General features: G+C 44.9%; 2 protein-coding genes across 14 annotated transcripts; both read left to right on the forward strand.

Annotated features, from left to right (window-relative positions):
• The first annotated feature begins 1,564 nt into the window (after positions 1-1,564).
• Positions 1,565-10,239, forward strand: LOC101780352 (putative disease resistance protein RGA3). Of its 13 annotated transcripts, XM_022828412.1 has the most exons (9): positions 2,299-2,827; positions 2,917-3,201; positions 3,301-6,658; positions 6,821-7,899; positions 8,043-8,141; positions 8,590-8,651; positions 8,737-8,825; positions 8,906-9,290; positions 9,406-10,239. In XM_022828412.1, exons 3-4 carry the CDS (start codon positions 3,339-3,341, stop codon positions 7,887-7,889), a joined length of 4,389 nt encoding a protein of 1,462 aa, XP_022684147.1. In that variant the 5' UTR covers positions 2,299-2,827; positions 2,917-3,201; positions 3,301-3,338; the 3' UTR covers positions 7,890-7,899; positions 8,043-8,141; positions 8,590-8,651; positions 8,737-8,825; positions 8,906-9,290; positions 9,406-10,239. The 13 variants fall into 13 exon arrangements, with proteins under 13 accessions (XP_022684138.1, XP_022684135.1, XP_022684147.1 ...); XM_022828403.1 differs by lacking the exon at positions 2,299-2,827 and adding an exon at positions 1,565-1,712 and having other exon boundaries at positions 3,301-7,899; XM_022828400.1 differs by having other exon boundaries at positions 2,058-2,827; positions 3,301-7,899.
• Positions 10,240-15,370: 5,131 nt separating this feature from the next.
• On the forward strand, positions 15,371-24,234 carry LOC101779943 (putative disease resistance protein RGA3). Its single transcript, XM_022828413.1, is given in 9 exon segments — positions 15,371-15,646; positions 15,736-16,022; positions 16,124-18,096; positions 18,098-20,627; positions 20,764-20,862; positions 22,033-22,094; positions 22,180-22,268; positions 22,349-22,733; positions 22,849-24,234. Coding segments are annotated over 2 exon segments (4,461 nt in total). The 5' UTR covers positions 15,371-15,646; positions 15,736-16,022; positions 16,124-16,155; the 3' UTR covers positions 20,618-20,627; positions 20,764-20,862; positions 22,033-22,094; positions 22,180-22,268; positions 22,349-22,733; positions 22,849-24,234.
• The last annotated feature ends 277 nt before the right edge of the window (positions 24,235-24,511 follow it).

A 24,511-nucleotide genomic window follows, 5' to 3' on the forward strand; every position in this document is an offset into this window, starting at 1 on the left:
GGAAAGCCAAAAGCCAGGTTTTGAACCAACCAAAGGCCACCCTAAATGGCTGCCAAATTATCCTCCATTTAGTAACTTCAAAAAGAAAGGCATCCCTTACCTTAAGTTAGATGTGTGCTGGTAGATGAGATGGTACTAAAAGTACGTGCGAGGTCTTGGATTCAAATCCCTACACACTACACATGTGCGATAAATCATGTGACTTGTGACTAAATGTGTGTATAGGCCTCCCCAGGTTTAAAATATATTTTTTACCCGCCCCCTCTTTAGTACTTGTTTGTGTCACAACCCGGTACCAAATGTACCTTTAGTACTGGGTCATCGACCCCGGTGCTTAATACTCAAGACATTTAGTCATGCTTTGCTAGTACTCATCCCAAAACCAAGATTCATGCCGTTTTTGGAACAGGTACTAATAGGTTATTCTCTAGTAGTGTAAGGGTGTATTTTCTCGGGCTGTGAGCTGTGAAAAAACTGCTGCCTGTGAGCTTTAAGAAAAGCTGCTATGGGCCGTGAGAAAGCTGCAACCCGTTTGGTAGAATTAGTCGTGACATGTAGGTTTGATATGAAATAATTCACAAATACAAACGAAACGCTACAGTGTTGCTACAGAATTTTTGACACCCCAAAGTTGGGCAACTAAGGCCTTGTTTAGTTGCCAAAATTTGGAGTGCTAAAATTACTGTGCCAGCACTGTAGCACACTGTAGCGTTTTGTTTGTATTTGTGAATTATTGTCCAAACATTAACTAATTAGGCTCAAAAGATTCGTCTCGCAAAGTACAACAAAACTGTGCAATTAGTTTTTCATTTCGTCTATATTTAGTACTCCATGCATATACCGCAAGTTTGATGTGATGGGAAATCTTCTTTTTAGGTGGTGCCAAAGTTGAAAGTTGGGAGTGACTGAACAAGGCTAAACAAAGCATGAAGCCGGCTGGCACCGTGCTAGCTGTCGCTGCATTCACTGCAACCACAGATGCCACGTGCGACCTCAGATGCCACATGCTATTGGTGGCTTGGTGCCCGTCCTCCGGCATTTACTGCACGCGCGCATCTAACTCGTTGACTTCGCTCCATCGCCAGTCAGTCACCACCATTTCTTTCCAACGGAACGGTGCCCGCTTGGCTGCTTGGCTTGGCAACTAAACAAGATCTTAGTTGCCCAACTTTAGGGTGTCAAAAATATTGTAGCAACACTGTAGCGTTTTGTTTGTATTTGTGAATTATTGTCCAAACATTAACTAATTAGGCTGAAAAGATTTATCTCGCAAAGTACAACAAAACTGTGCAATTAGTTTTTCATTTCATCTATATTTAGTACTCCATGCATATACCGTAAGTTTAATGTGATGAGAAATCTTCTTTTTACATAGTGCCAAAGTTGGAAGTAGGGGTCACTGGGCTAAACAAAGCCTGAAGCCGGCTGGCACCGTGCTAGCTGTCGCTGCATTCACTGCAACCACAGATGCCACGTGCGACCTCAGATGCCACATGCTATTGGTGGCTTGGTGCCCGTCCTCCGGCATTTACTCCACTCGCGCATCTAACTCGTTGACTTCGCTCCATCGCCAGTCAGTCACCACCATTTCTTTCGAACGGAACGGTGCCCGCTTGGCTGCTTGGCTTGCCGTCCGCTCCGCTCTGCTTAGCTCGTCGGCCGGCCACCTCTTCTCCGCCGGATCCAGTGCTCGACGACGGCTGCTTGTTGAGGTATCATTAAACCAGCATGCTCAATATGTTCTCACACAAAGTTGCATTGTTTATGTTTTCCGATGATGGGTACTCCATATTATTGTTTAATGTTCTTTCCGGGGAAAAAAAACTAGGGACACGAACCATTCTATATTTCTGGACTTTGAGATCTAGTACTCTTGGGTTGCCTATATGGTTGTTGAAACTTGAAAACCAAATTGACAGTAGTAGCTCTGAAGGTGTAGATTTCTAAATTAAACCTTCATGCCCTGCCCGAACTCTGAAGCAAAGTTGCATACTACTCCACTTGAATCCATCCAATGCATGATTAAGCGTTGCGTGCATATAGGCATAATGGTCTGTTCCATGTCTGATTAATTAGCAAATGCATCTGGTGTGCAGTGGATAGTAGTTGTTACGTTGCATCCCAGTTCCTAACAAGCATAAAGTTGATGCATGATCATTTCTCGACAGCACTGATCTCGTGCAAGTTATGAATTTAACTGTAATTAGAGCCAGTTCCAGGAGCCATCTGAATCATCTAATCACAATCACCACATGCGCACTGGCACTGAAGAACCAAAACTGATCTGGAAGTTGACAGGGTGTTGTTTCTTCGGGTTCATCGGTGTTCTGTCTGCTGACCTGAATAAAGCCTCCATCAGACTTACAGTTATTACGCCAGGCCAGCCATTTTTTTTGGTCGTTGCTGATTTAGTCCACACCAAGAACGTGGAACGCAGCTTCGGATCCCCTTTCCAATTCCATCCTCGTTGCGGCAGCGGGAGGGGAACTGGAGCAGCACATGCAAGAGTCCAGCAGCAAAATAATACGCGAGGACGTTCTGCTAGGCAAAGAGATTTCTTTCCGGATCTCTAGCCGGACGTTGAGCAGGGTCTCCTAATTGAAAGCTTTTTTTTGGGGGGCAACTCCTAACTAAAGCTTTTTTTGTTGGGAACTAATAATGGAGCGGCTGGCTGTAGTGGCTTCATTCACTTGGAAGCTGATTCCGTTCATCAGCTCAGTCCTTCCACGCTGCCATCTCCATTGTTCTCACTTCTCAAAACTGCACCCTTGGGAACGTATGCGGTATGCCTCAACGCACTGCCGCTCTCATCTAGTCCTCACGTCGTGTGAGTCTGCATCCTCCTCATTCCTCAGCTAGTTTGGCCTCTCGTAGGTGCTGAATGTTGCCTGATTCCAGACCATCTTTCGTTCCCAGATTCCAGCCTCCTCTGTTCCGAAGCGACGCCCATGAGAATTGAGATGGCATGGCACTACTAACCAGGAGGGATTTGGCATCGACGACTCCTTGTCCGACGACGTCTTCTCCGCCTGGCGCGACCCGGTCCTCTTCTGTACGTCCTGTTTTCGGATCTGGGCGTGTCTTCCCCAACACCTCTGCTCTGCGCGTTCCTCTGCCGGATCTTACTCTTTTGAGGAAGTCTCTACAGATTTGAGCACACGCTCTGGCTGAGTGCCAGCCCTGGTGTGCATCCGTTTTGTGGTAGGTACACGTACACCTCTTTCTCTCATGTTCCTCGAATGAATCCTTGTCACGTGTTACTGATTTGTTCTCTGCGATTGCAAATGCCTCTGCCTTCGGATCCAGAAGGAACCTGAACCACTGCGTGACTCGTGAAGATGGAGTTCGCGTTCAGCGCGGCGCGGTGGGTGGTGGGCAAGGCGCTCGCCCCCGTCGCAGACGGCTTCCTGGAGGCGTGGGCGGCCAGCAAGAATCTCGGCTCCGAGGTCGATGGCCTCATGACGGTGCTGCAGTACGCGCAGGCCATGCTCAACAACACCCGTGGCAGGGAGATCGACAACCCGGCCCTTAACGACCTGCTGCTCAAGCTGCGTCTGCTGGCCTACGACGCCGACGACGTGCTCGACGAGCTCGACTACTTCCGCATCCAGGACGAGCTCGACGGCACCTACCATGCCGCTAACGAGCACGCCGGGGGATGCGCCCGTGACCTCCTCCTCAATGCTCGTCACACTGGAAGATACGTTGCCAATAAATTCAAGCTCTCCTCAGGCTCGCCTGATGCTACTCCTGGACGACGATTTCTATGTGGTGCCTGGCCGTCCAAGGTACCGCAGAGAAGACAAACTGCACAGATACCAAAATTGAAGTTTGATAGGGTGGATGTATCTACAAGGATGACAGAGATCGTAAAGAAGCTCAAGCCCATCTGTGCTATGGTCTCAACCGTTCTTAACCTAGAGCTGATAGGCTCCAAAGGTATCACTACCGCCACCATGGAACGGCCCACAACCAGTGAGGAAATTACAGAGCCTAAATTGTATGGGAGGGAGACAGAGCTACAGAGTGTTGTAGGTTCCATTACCCATGGTGAATGTTTTGCCAATGAACTTACTGTGCTTCCAATTGTTGGCCCGGGCGGTATTGGGAAGACAACTTTCACACAACATGTATACCAAGAAGTGAGGAGCCATTTCCAAGTTACAATTTGGATATGCGTCTCTCTGGATTTCAATGCAGATAGATTGGCGCAAGAAGCTGTGAAAAAGATTCCTGAAGTTAAAGATGAAAACAAAAGTGGTAGTGATCAAGAGCTAATTGAGCAAAGATTAAAAGGTAAACGGTTTTTGCTTGTCCTGGATGATATATGGAAATGTCATGAGTATGAGTGGGAAAAACTACTAGCACCATTTAGAAAAGGTGGAGGAACAGGTAATATGGTTATAGTCACAACTCGAATGTCAGATGTGGCCAAAATGGTTAAGACAGGTGATTCTCAAATACAATTGGATCATTTAGGAGCTGAAGATTTTAGGGCTTTCTTTGACGCATGTGCATCTACCAAACATGAGTCATGGTCAGATCATCCTGAGTTAATTGAAACTGGGGAAGAAATAATGGCCAAACTGAAACGTAATCCTCTTGCAGCAAAAACTGTAGGGAGATTACTAAGAAAACAGCTCACTTTGGAGCATTGGAGAAGGGTTCTAGAGAGCAAAGAATGGGAACTCCAAACCAGTGACAATGACATTATGCCAGCGTTGAAGATTAGCTATGATTATCTTCCACTTAACCTAAAGCAATGCTTTTCCTATTGTGCTTTGTTTCCTGAAGATTACGAATTTGACAGCAAAGAGTTAGTTCACTTTTGGATAGGACTAGATGTTTTACATCTGGGTGATCAGAGCATAAGAATAGAAGATGTTGGCAAGAGTCATTTGATTGACTTGGTCAACTATGGATTTTTCAAAAGGAACAAAAAAGACAATGGCTGTCATTATTATGTTATCCATGACCTATTACATGAGCTGGCCGTGAAAGTTTCACGGTACGATTGTCTTAGCATACAAATATCTAAAGTGAGGTCTGCACATATCCCGGCATCAGTACGCCACTTGTCTATCATTGTGGATAACAAAGATGTTGAGGATATAATTACTTATAAAGACTGTGAGAAGGATCTTGGTGGACTTGATAAAAGGCTGCAAATTGAAAGCATACGTACATTGATGTTGTTTGGTGAAAATGTGGAGAGTTTTTCCAAAACATTTGGTAATTTGTTTAAGAAAGCTAGAGCGCTCCGCGCTATTTTTTTGCCTGGAGCATCATATATTGTGGAGGATATGTGGCAGAACTTTTCAAAGCTTGTCCATCTTCGCTACCTAAGGATTAAGGGGAGATACCATTTTCTGGAAACAGACCTACCAGGAACAATTTCAAGACTATATCACTTGAAGATCCTAGACATTAAAGATTCCTGGGGCTGCCCTATGCCATCAAGATATTTAAGCAACCTCGTAAGCATGCAACATTTTCTTGCCCCTGGTTATATGAGGCTTCACTCGGACATTCTCAATGTGGGAAACCTGAAACTTCTACGAGAACTAAGATTTGAAGCTAAGAAAGAAAATAAAGGTTTTGAGTTAGAGCAACTAGCACAACTACTAGAGCTTGAAGTACTGGGCATTTACAATCTTGAAAAGGTTAAAGTAAAGGAAGAAGCAATTGCAATGAAACTAATACAAAAACACCGTTTACAAGTGCTCATGCTAGATTGGGATATTAATCGCTCCGATAAGGATCCTATTGGAGAAGAGAATATCCTTGAAAGTCTTATGCCACATAGCAATCTCTACAAGCTATCTATTAGTGGGCATGGAGGTGACACTTGCCCTTCATGGCTTGGTATGAACCTCTCGGTAAAAACTTTGGAATCTCTTCGGCTGAGTAGTGTATCTTGGAAAATATTTCCACCTCTAGGAGAGATGTGGTTTGTCGGTGAACATTGTAAAAGCTGTATACCAGAACAAAGCTTCAAAAAATTGAAGAGGCTAGAACTGGAAAAGGTACCAAAATTGATAAAATGGGTTGGAAATGGCCCTTCTGATTTGTTCTCTCACTTGGAAGTACTCGTCATCAAAGACTGCCCAGAACTCATGGAATTGCCATTTTCACATTGTGCTGGATATGAACAAGACGTTGAGGATAACATGACCTGGTTTCCTAAACTAGAAAAGCTCGAAATTACAGATTGTCCAAAGCTATCATCATTGCCTTGTGTTCCATGGTCTAGCTCTACTTGCAGAGCTAAGATTGTACAAGCTGGTTCGGGTATTGAGGAGCTGTCTTTCGGTGGATATTCCTTGGAAATCAAGGGAAAGGACACATTGGATAGTGCTTTTTGGAGGGTGTTAGCCTTTCATAACCTATCCAAACTTGAAGTATTGGAGGTGACGAGATGCCCTCCTTTGTCACTGGTTCACCTCGAAAAGCTATCATCCCTAAGGAGCCTCCGGATGTATGATATGGGTGATGCCTTTTTTTCGGCTGAAGGTGATGGTCATGCCGGATATCGATTTCCAGTTAAAGACGTCACGATTGGGCGATATGGTGGTAGTGGGCAGCGACTGACACGACTGCTCTCTTACTTCCCAAACCTCCTCTGGTTCAGAATGTTCCATTGTGAGAAGTTAACAGGGTTAGGCGTTGTGGGCCTGCATAAGAGGACGGAAGCACTGCCAAGACCGCCGTCAATTTCAGTTAACCAAGTTGGACAGCACGAGCAGCGACTGACACGACTGTTCTCTTACTTCCCAAACCTCCTCGGGTTCAGCATTTGGCTATCTGAGAAGTTAACAGGGTTAGGCGTTGTGGGCCTGCATAAGAGGACGGAAGCACTGCCAAGACCGCCGTCAATTTCAGTTAACCAAGTGGAGGAGGCACAAGTTGGACAGCACGAGCAGCAGGGCGCAAGAGCAGAGGAGGAAATAACATCAGAAGGGGTACTATTGCTGCCTCACCAATTACAACGTTTGTGGATCGAGGACTGCCCAAATTTGGTCCTCTGCCCAGGTTTACTCGACCACGACGAAGACGAAGGACGAACCGGAGGTGGAGGCCTCCAAGGTCTGACCTCCCTCACTACATTAATTATAGAGAAATGCCCCAGGTTCCTCTCCTCCTATTCGTCGTCCTCCTCTTCTTCTTGTTTCCCTTTCCCAACCTCCCTGGAATACCTCTGTCTGGAAGGCGTGGAGGGCATGGAAACGCTGCTCCCTCTCTCGAACCTCACCTCTCTCACAGAGTTACGCATATCGGAATGTGGGGATCTTAAAGGCGAGGGACTGCAGTCTCTCCTCGCCCAAGGCCGTCTCACCAAATTAAATGTCCTCAAAACCCCCAATTTCTTCACTGGTTCCGAGCCCTCACTGCCGCGTGAACCAGAGCTTCCATCCTCTTCATCCAAACTGCAGGAGCTTGACACGGAAGACGTCGCGGGTGTCCTTGCTGCGCCCATCTGTGCCTTCCTCTCTTCCTCGCTCACCGAATTGAACTTTTCGTGGGTCAAAGAGGTGGAGCGCTTCACAAAGGAGCAAGAGGAGACCCTTCAGCTCCTCACCTCCCTCGAGGGGATCAGATTTTGGTGGTGCGACAAGCTGCAGTGCCTCCCTGCAGGGCTGCATAAACTTCCGAACCTCAAGAGATTAAACATCGACACTTGTAAAGCCATCTGCTCGCTGCCCAAGGAGTGCCTCCCAAATTCACTGCAAAAACTAGTGATCAGAGGCTGCCCAGGCATCCGGTCTCTTCCAAAGGTGGAATACCTTCCAAGTTCGCTGCGAGAATTGGATGTCGGTGATAGTAACAGCGAGGAACTAAGAAGGCATTGCCGCAAGTTGATAGGAACCATTCCAATAGTCAGAGCCTGATTTACCCAAGGTAACAAAGAGGTGGAACTTCCTAGTCACCAATTTCCCTTGCTTTTCCTAACCCTATGAACATCAGTTAATCTCTTTTTGTTTATTTGACTACAGTTATGGTTTCCTTCCGAGTAACTCACTTGTGTTTCACCTACTGTGCAGGGCTATTGTTTGAATTGGGATTTCACTGTATCCATACATGATTCTCAGTTGTCAAGCGTGAACATCGCAGGATATATCTAACACCCTGTACATGAACAGGTTAGTATCATATATGCAAAATCATCCGAGAGCCCCACAAAATATCTACAAATTTGATCCATATTTTTTCGTTAATCCTCCGCCTATTATTTTTGCTAATTATTTGGATGTCTTTTTCTTATAATTATTGAGGAGTTTAAACTTTTCGTATTAGAGTTGATAAAAAACTATTGATAGACAATTTTCTCACTCACCGAACCCTGATGTGGGAGTTTATCAGCTTAAGAACAGCTTGTTGCTCCAACTTTCAAGTTGTCTTGGTGTACTGCTACAGAAATAGGCTGCATCCACAACATATTAACTCTGAATTTATCTATTGATTTTGCCAGTTTTCCAGAATAGTACTTTTGGGAATGTATAGGACCTTTTTTAACTAATTTTTTCTTTGTTTTCTGAGGTATTGCTGCAGAAAACCTGTTTTATGTTTTCTTTTCTTTTTTCAATGCAGTGAACCTTGATGGAAAAATATTTACGAAGGTTTTATAAGATATCCATTCTCAAACACCTAAGGTAGCATTACAGATAGTTAGATATTCATAGTTTTTTCTTAATTACCATGAATTATGTTTTAAGTGTTAACCTTTCCATGTCACAGGAGAGCAATTTATTTTTCTGATAAGCGACGAAATGTATGCTACTCAACTGCGCAAGTGTAAACCTGCCTAACTGTTGCTACTGACAACAGTAAGACCCTACTCAATCTGTGAATTCAGTTACAAATATCATAGTCAGCTAATGTGAAAACTCTCATAGTGTTCCTCTAGTTTTCTAGATCAAGCTTGGCATGCAAGCTGTGTTGGCACAAAGATTTGGTTGATTCAAGGAAATTTCTGGCACTTCAGTGATCAACATAAAACTACTACTCTAGCTGGAGCAACTTCAGATATTCCTAGTGGTTCTATGATTGGCAGGTCCGGCCAGTGCCATCTTAAGCAGCTGTGAACAAAGTGTTCCTTCACATTGCACTCGTCTAGATCAACAGAGTATCTAAGGGTGGGCGCTCAGTCTGACCGAACTGAACCGATCGGTTCTTCAGGTTTTAGCAGATTTCGGTTACCTAAAACTAGGAACCGATTGGTTCCAAAAGTTTCCAAGACTGAGTAGCTTCGTGCATTCTATGCTGCTCACACTTGCTTGCTTGTATACGAGGTGATTGTTACACTTTCCCTGAGGTCCTTTTGTGATGCCAGTAGACATTGTAAATGCCGTTCTTCTCTTGGAGAAATATTGATCAAGCTTTTTTCCTCGGTGACCTTGCTTGCAGGAATTATGTCTCATTGGAAGCTGACATTGAGGGCGGGCACTGTACCTCCCTGCATGCCCTGCTGCCCACCTACTGCATCCTGACCACGGTCCGTGTGCGGGATGGCTCGAGCACTGCATTCTGGGAAGATTCATGGCTTCCGGAGGGGCCGCTCTGCGACGTTCTCCCGGCGCTCTACAGCCATGTGGTCACTTCGGGCGCCACGGTGCGCGATGTTCTACAAGGGGGCGTCGACCACTTCCTACGAAACAGGGCGCCACGGTGCAGTTGATGCTGAACGGCATGCAACTGAGGGACGGGGACGACACCCGGTGCTGCCCGCTGCAAGGAACCCACGGCGAGTCACTCTGATGGTGGCCACGGACCTCTCTCCCTGCCACTTCGCCTCCTACGTCTGGAAGAATCGTGCTCCGCCACGAGTGAAGTTCTTCATCTGGCTCTTGGTCTAGGAACGAATACCATTACCGTGCAGGGGCAATTTGGCCGAGAAGCACATGGTGCCGAACGCCAGGTGCGACCTCTGTGGCCACCTGGAAGAGTGTCCGACAGCTCTCGCTCTCTGGGCACGCCTGGGGTACTGCGCAGGTTGCTGCATGCGCTCCTGCCGTGATGATACAAAGCTCTGAGCGGCGCGGGTTCCTGGTGCTCGCTCTTTTCTCCCATGCAGAACGCCGATGTGATATCTTTCATCCGTCCTGTAACCCCAAACTGCTGTAAACTGAACTGATATAGCCCTGTTTCGGACCTGAGATCCTAATGGAAGTTTCAGGTGGGGGAGTCTCCCCCGTGTCGACCTTTCACAAAAAAAAGTACGATACTTAAAGTTTTGAATTACAATATTTGCAAAACATTTCATCAAGAAAAATTTAAGTGCATATGAAGGGAAAAAAAGGTCTTGACATGATAGCCAAACAATTTAAGTGCATACGCAGGGATCTCCCCTGTGCACGCCCCCGGATTTTCAAACGACGCCGACGAAGTCCAAATAGCAGACCGCGCGCGTTCTGCAAATGACCCACGTTCTGCAAATACGCGCGCGTTTTGACCCAAATGACCGCGCGCCGGCACCATTAGCGAATACAAAAATTGAACGAAGCCGGAGAACCGACGACCCTTGCCTCGGCCTATAAATAGATGGAGTTTGGAGAGGAAAGCAATCGCTCCCAGGCTGCTACGCTAAACACGAAACGCCGCCGCCAGGCTGCTGCGATCCCTCGACGGAGAGCGGCACCGGCAAACACCACCCCAGCAAGCACCGGTGAGGAAGGAGATCCGGCAAGGTGAGGAGCCTGATGGCCGGCGTTCCTCTGACCATCTTCCCCTCGTCCTCCCTCTTTCTTGCTTCCCCATGATGCAAATCAGAAAAAGGCTCAAGGCCCTGCCCGTCGGTTTGGTCTTTTGATACAAACCACAACGGGATGCAAGAAGGCCCCAATCCTCGGCTCGGTCCGTTGATAGATACGACGTCAGGATGGGATGAGCTCTTGTTCTTCGATTCGGTCTGTTGATACCAACTCATGGACAAGTGCTAATGACTGCATGTTGAAAGCGGTTGAACCAGGCTCTGTCTGCACTCCGATCCGTATACGGGGTTGGCTGATCATGAATCCCTGCAACGAGTGGCAGCGGCAACAACACATATAAAGTTACCTGCATGCTGATTATAAGTGGTTGCCTTATGTATACTACACGTGTAGGCTCTCCCTATATACTGGAGCATACTGTCTTGTTAGTAGTAAAGCAGGTCGATCAACCACCTCCAAAGAAACGATCATCTCTGTATAAACTATTAGATGGCGTCAAAAGAAACAGTCATGCGCTGCATCGTCCGCATGCATGCAAGTTCAGTTTAGTAGTCTCCTATCCATGCGCCCCATTGCCTAGCAGGAGCATCAACTAGCATCATCTCAATTTATAAAATTGGCTACATTAATTGATTCTGTGGCCGCATACTCAACTGCTCTATGTCAAAATAATTAGCATGCATCGAAATCTGCAGCTGCTTCAAATCCTATGCGTAGCCAAATGCTTAGATACTAATGTAAACGTAGTCGAACTAAGAAAACTCTGCCACATGCATGAACGTCGTCTCTGCGTCTTGTCCTGATCAGCCAGGATGAGATAAACAAAGCTTACAATAGCGACGCAATACTCGTAGTAGCTGTGAGTTAAGTAATGACAAATCATGCCTAATCTAAAGGAACAGGCAGTCACGATGTTTCCCTGAGAAATACTATAACCTGTCTCATGCAAATGACAGAGAAAAGGGAAACGTTATATATCCGACATCTGCATCTCGGGTTCGATAAGCGTACAAACAAACTAGCAGTAACCCATGTGTACACAGAATGTACCTCTGCTAAACCATGCATGAATTCCAAATAAGTGCATGAGCTTGAATTTTGTTTAATTTTAATGGATCCTAAGTTTGAGCTATAATTTTAACATAGAAATCTATATTCTCACCAGTTTCTCTATGTATTTATAAATGGTGACACACATCATGTGTATATACCTTAAGTATTGTATTATATACCAATGGTGTAAGAATAGATAATTTAAAATCATATATTGGTGTATATTGGGGTATATTTTTAATGAATGTGATTTAGATTCATTTTTAGAGTTACCTCATGTTATTTTTAATAATGATATAAGTGGGTAATATAGATGCAAATTTAAGGGTTACTTTAAGTTATTTTTTAAGTATTGGTGGTGGGCAATTTAGTTGAAAATTTAGGAAGTTATGTTAATTTTTTTATAATGGCATAAGTGGGTAATTTAGATGAATATTAGGGGTTACTTTAGTTTATTTATATAATGACAAAGGTGGTTATTTACAGAGGTTACTTTAGGCTATTTTCATAATGGCAGAGGTGGGTAATTTTTTAGAAAATATAATAGATCCAATGGTAACGATGATTTGAGTCTATCGATTGATTGCCGGATGTTTTGCTTTTTTTTAAGAATTTTTAGGATTTCTCTATTTTTTTTAGAGTGTCCACCTAAGATCCTAGGTGGCTTCACCTGAAGAAGCCTCCAATTAGTAATAGTAAGATGCGATCCCATGTTTTTTTACTCCTTGCATTGAGGAGGTTTTTCCACGCAAATCACTTGTCTTTGTGCATGCCACTTTGAGTTTTTATTGATTTTCCCAATTCCCATGCTTCGAATTCTTCTATAATGATGTGTACTAATGGAAATTAAAGTCACAATTTTCTATTGCGCCATGACATTTCCTAATAGATAGCAGGTGAATGGTCCATATCTAGACATGCATGGAGTCGCCTCAGGTATTGAGGTATCATTAAACCAGCATGCTCAATATGTTCTCACACAAAGTTGCATTGTTTCTGTTTTCCGATGATGGGTACTCCATATTATTGTTTAATGTTCTTTCCGGGGAAAAAAAACTAGGGACACGAACCATTCTATATTTCTGGACTTTGAGATCTAGTGCTCTTGGGTTGCCTATATGGTTGTTGAAACTTGAAAACCATATTGACAGTAGTAGCTCTGAAGGTGTAGAATTCTAAATTAAACCTTCATGCACTGCCCGAACTCTGAAATAAAGTTGCATACTACTCCACTTGAATCCACCCAATGCATGATTAAGCGTTGCGTGCATATAGGCAAAATGGTCTGTTCTATGTCTGATTAATTAGCAAATGCATCTGGTGTGTGCAGTGGATAGTAGTTGTTACGTTGCATCCCAGTTCCTAACAGCCTCCATCAGACTTACAGTTATTACGCCAGGTCAGCCGTATATTTTTTTTTTTTTTGTCGTTGCTCCGCACCAAGAACGTGGAACGCAGCTTCGAATCCCCATTCCAATTCCATCCTCATCGCGGCAGCGGGAGGGGAACTGGGGCAAGAGTCCAGCAGCAAAATAAAATACGCGAGGACGTTCTGCTTGGCAAAGAGATTTCTTTCCGGATCTCTAGCCGGACGTTGAGCAGGGTCTCCTAATTGAAAGCTTTTTTTTGGGGGGCAACTCCTAATTGAAGGATTGGGCACTTGTTCCCAGCTCGCTTCTTGAGGTTGAGATCAGTGCGTTGCGTGAGTACACGTGGAATTATTGGCTGGCTGCGAAACAAACCAAGTGGTAAGGAAAAGATCTTTGGACCAAGCATCTGTCATTTGTGGTCGGTCATCAACACGCGAGAAATTAAAATTCCCATCTGCTTTTGGGATATTTTGATGATCAGGCGGACCATCCGGTGACCGAGACAATATCTGTCATACGTTGGGCCCAGCCCGTGCCCACGCAAAAAAAAAAAGAAGATCATGCTCACTGTTGTTAAGCAACAAAGCGACAACAGAACGTAGGATCAAGTGCAGCCTATATGGTCACCAAGGGCAAGCATCACGCCATCCCCGAAGTATCTCAATGTACTTTTACTTGACACATGCCTATAATTACATACTGTAACGTCGAGTTCCTGACCCATAAGCTTTATGGACAAGCCGGAGTCAGGGGGGACAAGACACCTCATTTTTTATGTCGCGACATGTCGCCGCGATGGCTTGACAGCGGCCCGTCACCGGCTTGTGGCTGCCGGTAATGGAGCGGCTAGCTGGCCAGCCGGGCCAGCGAGACCTGAAGGTGATGCCTCACCATCACCGCGCTGGCATGACAGCGACCCGGCACTAATAATGGAGCAGCTGGCTGTAGTGGCTTCACTTGGAAGCTGGTTCCGTTCATCAGCTCAGTCCTTCCACGCTGCCATCTCCATTGTTCTCACTTCTCAGCACTGTAGCACACTGTAGCGTTTCGTTTGTATTTGTGAATTATTGTCCAAATATTGACTAATTAGGCTCAAAAGATTCGTCTCGCAAAGTACAACAAAACTGTACAATTAGTTTTTAATTTCATCTACATTTAGTACTCCATGCATGTACCGCAAGTTTGATGTGATGGGGAATCTTCTTTTTGCATAGTGTCAAAGTTGGGAGTTGGGAGTAACTAAACATGGCCCAAGCATCTGTCATTTGTGGTCGGTCATCAGCACGCGAGAATAAAATTCCCATCTGCTTTTGGGATATCCCAAAAGTGATCGAGACAGTATCTGTCATACGTTGGGCCCAGCCCGTGCCCACGCAAAAAAAGAGATCATGCTCAGTGTTGTGAAGCAACAAAGCGACAACAGAAGGCAGGATCAAGTGCAGCCTAGGCCTTGTTTAGTTCCTAGGAGTGCCAAAGTTGGGAGTTTGCCATAAATGCGCAACTGTAGCATTTCGTTTGTATTTGTGAATTATTGTCCAAACATTAACTAATTAGGCTCAAAAGATTCGTCTCGCAAAGTACAACAAAACCGTGCAATTAGTTTTTAATTTCGTCTACATTTAGTACTCCATGCATGTACCGCAAGTTTGATGTGATAGGGAATCTTCTTTTTGCATAGTGTCAAAGTTGGGATTTTGGGGGAAACTAAACATGGCCCTACACGTATGGTCACCAAGGGCAAGCATCACGCCATCCCCGAAGTATGTCAGGGGAGGTTTGAATACACCGCTAAAGTTTAGCATCAGCTAGATGTTTGGATTCTAATTACGAGTATTAAATATAGACTAATTACAAAACTAGTTGCATAGATGGAGTCTAATTCGCTTAGCATCAGCCAGATGTTTGGATTCTAATTACGAGTATTAAATATAGACTAATTACAAAACTAGTTGCATAGATGGAGTCTAATTCGCGAGACGAATCTATTAAACTTAATTAATCCATAATTTGATAACGTAGTGCTACATTAACTATTTGATGGATTAATTAGACTTAATAGATTCGTATCTCCTCCTAATTAGTATTCGAACGACACTCCTGCTTTTACTTGACATGCCTATAATTACATACTGTAACGTCAAGTTCCTGACACATAAGCTTTCTGGACAAGCTGCAGTCAGGGGAGACAAGACACCTCATTTTTTATTTCACGACAATGGTCTCTGATCGGCTTTACCTGCAATTTGCAGCAGTATACACATGTGGGAGGTAAAGGTGAGCTTTATTGGTAATGGCTAAAGTTCATGAAAGATTCGCTGGAGCGCATCAAGCGGGGGAAAAGTTCTTTTGAAAGTGGCTGCTGGTGGACGCGGCTGGCTATGGTGGCTTCACTTGGAAGCTGGTTCCGTTCATCAGCTCAGTCCTTCCACGCTGCCATCTCCATTGTTCTCACTTCTCAGCACTGCACCCTTGGGAACGTATGCGGTATGCTCAACACACTGCCGCTCTCATCTTGTGAGTTTGCATCCTCCTCGTTCGTCAGCTAGTTTGGCCTCTCGTAGGTGCTGATTGTTGCCTGATTCCAAACGATCTTTCATTACCAGATTCCAGCCTCCTCTGTTCCGAAAAGCGACGCCCATGAGAATTGAGATGGCATGGCACTACTAACCAGGAGGGATTTGGCATCGACGACTCCTTGTCCGACAACGTCTTCTCCGCCCGGCGCGACCCGGTCCTCTGCTGTACGTCCTGTTTTCGGATCTGGGCGTGTCTTCCCCAACACCTCTGCTCTGCGCGTTCCTCTGCCGGATCTTACTCTTTTGAGGAAGTCTCTACAGATTTGAGCACACGCTCTGGCTGAGTGCCAGCCCTGGTGTGCATCCGTTTTGTGGTAGGTACACGTACAGCTCTGACCTCGAATGAATCCTTGTCACGTGTTACTGATTTGATCTCTGCGATTGCAAATGCCTTTCTCTCTGCCTTCAGATCCAGAAGGAACCTGAACCACTGCGTGACTCGTGAAGATGGAGTTCGGGTTCAGCGCGGCGCAGTGGGTGGTGGGCAAGGCGCTCGCCCCCGTCGCAGACGGCTTCCTGGAGGCGTGGGCGGCCAGCAAGAATCTCGGCTCCGAGGTCGATGGCCTCATGACGGTGCTGCAGTACGCGCAGGCCATGCTCAACAACACCCGTGGCAGGGACATCGACAACCCGGCCCTCAACGACCTGCTGCTCAAGCTGCGTCTGCTGGCCTACGACGCTGACGACGTGCTCGACGAGCTCGACTACTTCCGCATCCAGGACGAGCTCGACGGCACCTACCATGCCGCTAACCAGCACGCCGGGGGATGCGCCCGTGACCTCCTCCTCAATGCTCGTCACACTGGAAGATACGTTGCCAATAAATTCAAGCTCTCCTCAGGCTCGCCTGATGCTACTCGTGGACGACGATTTCTATGTGGTGCCTGGCCGTCCAAGGTACCGCAGAGAAGACAAACTGCCCAGATACCAAAATTGAAGTTTGATAGGGTGGATATATCTACAAGGATGACAGAGATCGTAAAGAAGCTCAAGCCCATCTGTGCTATGGTCTCAACCGTTCTTAATCTAGAGTTGATAGGCTCCAAAGCTATCACTACTGCCACCATGGAACGGCCCACAACCAGTGAGGAAATTACAGAGCCTACATTGTATGGGAGGGAGACAGAGCTACAGAGTGTTGTAGATTCCATTACCCATGGTGAATGTTTTGCCAATGAACTTACTGTGCTTCCAATTGTTGGCCCGGGAGGTATTGGGAAGACAACTTTCACACAACATGTATACCAAGAAGCGAGGAGCCATTTCCAAGTTACAATTTGGATATGCGTCTCTCTGGATTTCAATGCAGATAGATTGGCACAAGAAGCTGTGAAAAAGATTCCCGAAGCTAAAGATGAAAAGAAAAGTGGTAGTGACCACGAACTAATTGAGCAAAGATTAAAAGGTAAACGGTTTTTGCTTGTCCTGGATGATATATGGAAATGTCATGAGTATGAGTGGGAAAAACTACTAGAACCATTTGGAAAAGGTGGAGGAAAAGGTAATATGGTTATAGTCACAACTCGAATGTCAGATGTGGCCAAAATGGTTAAGACAGGTGATTCTCAAATACAGTTGCATCGTTTAGGAGCTCAAGATTTTAAGGATTTCTTTGACGCATGTGTATCTACCAGAATTTATTCGTTCTGGTCAGAGCATCCTGAGTTAATTGAAACTGGGAAAGAAATAATGGCCAAACTGAAACGTAATCCTCTTGCAGCAAAAACTGTAGGGAGATTACTAGGAAAACAGCTCACTTTGGAGCATTGGAGAAGGGTTCTAGAGAGCAAAGAATGGGAACTCCAAACCAGTGACAATGACATTATGCCAGCGTTGAAGATTAGCTATGATTATCTTCCATTTAACCTAAAGCAATGCTTTTCCTATTGTGCTTTGTTTCCTGAAGATTACGAATTTGACAGCAAAGAGTTAGTTCACTTTTGGATAGGACTAGATGTTTTACATCTGGGTGATCAGAGCATAAGAATAGAAGATGTTGGCAAGAGTTATTTGATTGACTTGGTCAACTATGGATTTTTCAAAAGGAACGAAAAAGACAATGGCTGTCATTATTATGTTATCCATGACCTATTACATGAGCTGGCGGTCAAAGTTTCACGGTACGATTGTCTTAGCATACAAATATCTAAAGTGAGGTCTGTACATATCCCGGCATCGGTACGCCACTTGTCTATCATTGTGGATAACAAAGATGTTGAGGATATAATTACTTATAAAGACTGTGAGAAGGATCTTGGTGCACTTGATAAAAGGCTACAAATTGAAAACATACGTACATTGATGTTGTTTGGTGAAAATGTGGAGAGTTTTTCCAAAACATTTGGTAATTTGTTTAAGAAAGCTGGAGCCCTTCGCGCTATTTTTTTTGTCTGGAGCATCATATATTGTGGAGGATATGTGGCAGAACTTTTCAAAGCTCGTCCATCTTCGCTACCTAAAGATTAAGGGGAGTTACCATTTTCTGGAAACAGACCTACCAGGAACAATTTCAAGACTATATCACTTGAAGATCCTAGACATTAAAGATTCCACGGACTGCCCTTTTCCATCAAGATATTTAAGCAACCTCGCAAGCATGCAACATTTTCTTGTCCCTGGTAATAATAGCCTTCACTCAGACATCCTCAATGTGGGAAACCTGAAACTTCTACGAGAACTAAGAAGATTTGAAGCTAAGAAAGAAAATAAAGGTTTTGAGTTAAAGCAACTAGCAGAACTACTAGTGCTTGAAGTACTGGGCATTTACAATCTTGAAAAGGTTAAAGTAAAGGAAGAAGCAGTTGCAATGAAATTAATACAAAAACACCATTTACAAGAGCTCGTACTAGATTGGGATATTAATCGCTCCGATAAGGATCCTATTGGAGAAGAGAATATCCTTGAATGTCTTATGCCACATAGCAATCTCTACAAGCTATCTATTACTGGGCATGGAGGTGACACTTGCCCTTCATGGCTTGGTATGAACCTCTCGGTAAAAACTTTGGATTCTCTTCGGCTGAGTAGTGTATCTTGGAAAACATTTCCACCTCTAGGAGAGATGTGGTTTGTCGGTGAACATTGTAAAAGCTGTATACGAGAACAAAGCTTCAAAAAATTGAAGAGGCTAGAACTGGAAAAGGTACCGAAATTGATAAAATGGGTTGGAAATGGCCCTTCTGATTTGTTCTCTCACTTGGAAGTGCTCGTCATCAAAGACTGCCCAGAACTCATGGAATTGCCATTTTCACATTGTGCTGGATATGGACAACACGTTGAGGATAACATGACCTGGTTTCGAAAATTAAAAAAGCTCGAAATTACAGATTGTCCAAAGCTATCATCATTGCCTTGTGTTCCATGGTCTAGCTCTACTTGCAGCGCTAAGATTGTACAAGCTGGTTCGGGTATTGAGCAACTGTCTTTCAGAGGACATATCTTGGAAATTAAGGGAAAGGACACATTGGATAGTGCTTTTTGGAGAGTGTTAGCCTTTCATAACCTATCCGAACTTGAAGTGTTGCAGGTGACGACATGCCCTCCTTTGTCACTGGTTCACCTCGAAAAGCTATCATCCCTAAGGAGCCTCCGGATATATGATATGGGTGATGCCTTTTGTTCGGCTGAAGGTGGTGGTCATGCCGGATATCAATTTCCAGTTAAAGATGTCACGATTGGGCGATATGGTGGTAGTGGGCAGCGACTGACACGACTGTTCTCTTACTTCCCAAACCTCCTCTGGTTCAGGATGTTCAGGTGTGAGAAGTTAACAGGGTTAGGTGTTGTGGGCCTGCATAAGAGGACGGAAGCACTGCCAAGACCGCCGTCAATTTCAGTTAACCAAGTGGAGGAGGCACAAGAGCAGCAGGGCGCAAGAGCAGAGGAGGAAATAGCAGCAGCAGCAACATCAGAAGGGGTACTATTGCTGTCTCACCAATTACAACGTTTGGATATCTCGTACTGCCAAAATTTGGTCCTCTGCCCAGGTTTACTCGACCACGACGAAGACGAAGGACGAACCGGAGGTGGAGGCCTCCAAGGTCTGAGCTCCCTCACTTCATTAACTATACGGAAATGCCCCAGGTTCCTCTCCTCCTATTCGTCGTCCTCCTCTTCTTCTTGTTTCCCTTTCCCAACCTCCCTGGAATTCCTCTCTCTTCGCGGCGTGGAGGGCATGGAAACGCTGCTCCCTCTCTCGAACCTCACCTCTCTCACAGAGTTAGACATACGGGAATGTGGGGATCTTAAAGGCGAGGGACTGCAGTCTCTCCTCGTTCAAGGCCGTCTCACCAGATTAACTGTCCACGAAACCCCCAAATTCTTCGCTGGTTCCGAGCCCTCACTGCCTCGTGAACCAGAGCTTCCATCCTCTTCATCCAAACTGCAGACGCTTGACACGGATGACGTCGCGGGTGTCCTTGCTGCGCCCATCTGTGCCTTCCTCTCTTCCTCGCTCACCAAATTGGACTTTCGGTGGGTCAAAGAGGTGGAGCGCTTCACAAAGGAGCAAGAGGAGGCCCTTCAGCTCCTCACCTCCCTCGAGAGCATCGAATTTTGGTTTTCCAACAAGCTGCAGTGCCTCCCTGCAGGGCTGCATAGACTTCCGAACCTCAAGAGATTGGTGATAATCGATTGTCAAGCCATCGGCTCGCTGCAGGATGGCCTGCCAGGTTCCCTGCTAGAGTTGGTGATATGCGATTGTCAAGGCATCCGGTCGATACACAAGGAGTGCCTCCCGAATTCACTGCAAAAACTAGTGATCTCGAACTGCCCAGGCATCCGGTTTCTTCCAAAGGTGGAATACCTTCCAAGTTCGCTGCGAGAATTGGTTGTCGATGATAGGAACAGCGAGGAACTAAGAAGGCATTGCCGCAAGTTGATAGGAACCATTCCAATAGTCAGAGCCTGATTTACCCAAGGTAACAAAGAGGTGGAACTTCCTAGTCACCAATTTCCCTTGCTTTTCCTAACCCTATGGACATCAGTTATTCTCCTTTTGTTTATTTGACAACAGTTATGGTTTATTTGACTACTTGTGTTTCACCTACTGTGCAGGGCTATTGTTTGAATTGGGATTTCACTGTATCCATACATGATTCTCAGTTGTCAAGCGTGAACATCGCAGGATATATCTAACACCCTGTACATAAACTGGTTAGTATCCTGTATGCAAAATCATCCGAGAGCCCCACAAAATATCTACAAATTTGATCCATATTTTTTCCGTTAATCCTCCGCCTATTGTTTTTGCTAATTATTTGGATGTCTTTTTCTTATAATTATTGAGGAATTTAAACTTTTCGTATTAGAGTTGATAAAAAACTATTGATAGACAATTTTGTCACTCACCGAACCCTGATGTGTGAGTTTATCAGTTTAAGAACGGCTTGTTGCTCCAACAACTTTCAAGTTGTCTTGGTGTACTGCTACAGAAATAGGCTGCATCCACAACATATTAACTCTGAATTTATTTGTTGGTTTTGCCAGCTCACCAGAATAGTACTTCTCAGATTGTAGGACCAACATATTAACTCTGAATTTATTTATTAGTTTTGCCAGTTTACCAGTATAGTACTTCTCAGATTGTAGGGACTACTTGCCTTTGTTTTCTGATGTATTGCTGCACAAAATATTGCATCCTTAGCTTTTCTGATATCCTAATTTCTTTGCTTAATGCTGGACTAATTTGCTGTACCAACATGGTATCAGCGATGTCTCATTTTCTGTATTCCAAGTTAGCATACTTATTGGAGTTTGATGGACTTATGTCCATATGTATTCTCAGTATCTGCAAAAGTCTCCATTGGAACATATGTAAGCAAAAGAAGTTGCAGAAGCTAACCTAGAAAGAAAAATATAAAACTTCTTTTTGTACTGCCACATAGAGTTCCAAAAAAAAGTCTCCATTGGAACTTATTTTGCTAATTATTTGGATGTCTTTCTCTTATAATTATTGAGTAGTTTAAACTTTTTGTATTATAGTTGATAAAAAACTATTGATGGGGAGTTTTCTCACTCACAGAACACTGATGTGTGAGTTTAGCAGTTTTAGACCAGCTTGCTGCTCCAACAACTTTAAAGTTGTCTTGGTGTGCTGCAACAGAAATAGGCTGCATACACAACATATTAACTCTGAATTTATCTATTGATTTTGCCAGTTTTCCAGAATAGTACTTCTCGGAATGTATAGGACCTTTTTTGACTAATTTTTTTCTTTGTTTTCTGAGGTATTGCTGCAGAAAACCTGTTTTATGCTTAGTTCCACTTTTTGATAATTCAATTGGAATTTCTTTCACAAGTTTTTCTTTTCTATCTTCAATGCAGTGAACCTTGATGGAAAAATATTTACGAAGGTTTTATAAGATATTCATTCTCAAACACCTAAGGTAGCATTACAGATAGTTAGATCTTCATAGTTTTTTCTTAATTACCATGAATTATGTTTTAAGTATTAACCTTTCCATGTCACAGGAGAGCAATTTATTTTTCGGATAAGCGATGAAATTTATGCTACTCAACTGCGCAAGTGTAAACCTGCCTAACTGTTACTACTGACAACAGTAAGAGCCTACTCAATCTTAGAATTCAGTTACAAATATCATAGTCAGCTAATGTGAAAACTCTCATAGTGTTCCTCTAGTTTTCTAGATCAAACTTGGCATGCAAGCTGTGTTGGCACAAAGATTTGGTTGATTCAAGGAAATTTCTGGCACTTCAGTGATCAACATAAAACTACTACTCTAGCTGGAGCAACTTCAGATGTTCCTAGTGGTTCTATGATTGGCAGGTCCGGCCAGTGCCATCTTAAGCAGCTGTGAACAAAGTGTTCCTTCACATTGCACTCGTCTAGATCAACAGAGTATCTAAGGGTGGGCGCTCAGTCTGACCGAACTGAACCGATCGGTTCTTCAGGTTTTAGCAGATTTCGGTTACCTAAAACTAGGAACCGATTGGTTCCAAAAGTTTCCAAGACTGAGTAGCTTCGTGCATTCTATGCCGCTCACACTTGCTTGCTTGTATACGAGGTGATTGTTACACTTTCCCTGAGGTCCTTTTGTGATGCCAGTAGACATTGTAAATGCCGTTCTTCTCTTGGAGAAATATTGATCAAGCTTTTTTCCTCGGTGACCTTGCTTGCAGGAATTATGTCTCATTGGAAGGTGACATTGAGGTCGGGCACTGTACATCCCAGCATGCCCTGCTGCCCACCTACTGCATCCTGACGACGGTCCGTGTGCGGGATGGCTCGAGCACTGCATTCTGGGAAGATTCATGGCTTCCGGTGGGGCCGCTCTGCGACGTTCTCCCGGCGCTCTACAGCCATGTGGTCACTTCGGGCGCCACGGTGCGCGATGTTCTACAAGGGGGCGTCGACCGCTTCCTACGAAACAGGGCCAATAGAGTGGCTGCGGCGGAGAAGGTGAAACTGTAGTTGGTCGTTGGGCCTAAACCAAACAGAAGGTACGAAGAAGGAGTATTGAGAGACAAAGATATCTCAAGCAAAGGTAACTGTGGCTGTCCTATCAATGAATAGTATCCGTTCTAGGGATGGTTCACCTCGCTTTATAGGGCCATAAAATTACATTTCCGCATATCCGTTATACTCATGCTCAACAACTACCTCCTAGACATATCCCGTACAAGACAGTAACTTGGCCCCTACTCAAGATGTCGCTTTCAAAGTGAGATTACATTTCTAACCCTTTCTAGGATCTTTATTACAAAAGTGACCCCTAATAATGTGGTTCCAGGACTGTCCTGATTCCTTCCTTCCCTACTCATTAGCTTCGTCGGTACTAAGAACGCCTCCGCATGCTCTCCACCTTCATTGGTCGAAATCAGCTAACCTCGGGCTTTGGTCATGGGGCCTCCCCGAGATCAAGTCGTCGGGAGTTCCGTGGGGGCTTCAACTTCAGGAATCTTCACCTGCAAAGTCACAGAACGGGCATCTTCGGACCAGTTAACTTTGGTTAATTGTTAGCTTCGTGGAAGAGTATAGTGACGAAGTCAGCGCTGGTGTCGAGGAGAGGTCCGCGCCAGCTTTGTTCAAGATGCGATGTGGAGCGGTCCCCAACATTGGTGCTGCCCGCTGCAAGGAACCCACGGCGAGCCACTCTGATGGCGGCCACGGACCTCTCTCCGTGCCACTTCGCCTCCTACGTCTGGAAGAATCGTGCTCCGCCACGAGTGAAGTGCTTCATCTGGCTCTTGGTCCAGGAACGAATACCATTACCATGCAGGGGCAATTTGGCCGAGAAGCACATGGTGCCGAACGCCAGGTGCGACCTCTGGCGTGATGATACAAAGCTCTGGGCGGTGCGGATTCCTGGTGCTCGCTCTTTTCTCCCATGCAGAACGCCGATGTAATATCTTTCATCCCTCCTGTATCCCCAAACTGCTGTAAACTGAACTGATATAGCCCTGTTTCGGACCTGAGATCCTAATGGAAGTTTCAGGTGGGGGAGTCTCTCCCGTGTCGACCTTTCAAAAAAGAAAGTACGATACTTAAAGTTTTGAATTACAATATTTTCAAAATATTTCATCAAGAAAAATTTAAATGCATATGAAGGGAAAAAGAAGGTCTTGATATGATAGCAAAAAAAGGGAAAATAGATAGTGAAAAAAAACCAAAAGAAAAAACATAAAGGGGTACATGGGCCGCATGCACCTAATAGGCCGTCCATTCCGGACCGCGGAGCAGGCCGCCGTGACCCAGAGAAAATAGAGAGAGGCCTTCTCCTAAACCTGTACTGTCGAGGCCTTCTCCTTCTCGGATACGGCGATCCAAACAGAATTACGGGGA

Source organism: Setaria italica, chromosome VII, assembly GCF_000263155.2.
Source record: "Setaria italica strain Yugu1 chromosome VII, Setaria_italica_v2.0, whole genome shotgun sequence".
Taxonomy (NCBI): Eukaryota; Viridiplantae; Streptophyta; class Magnoliopsida; order Poales; family Poaceae; genus Setaria; species Setaria italica.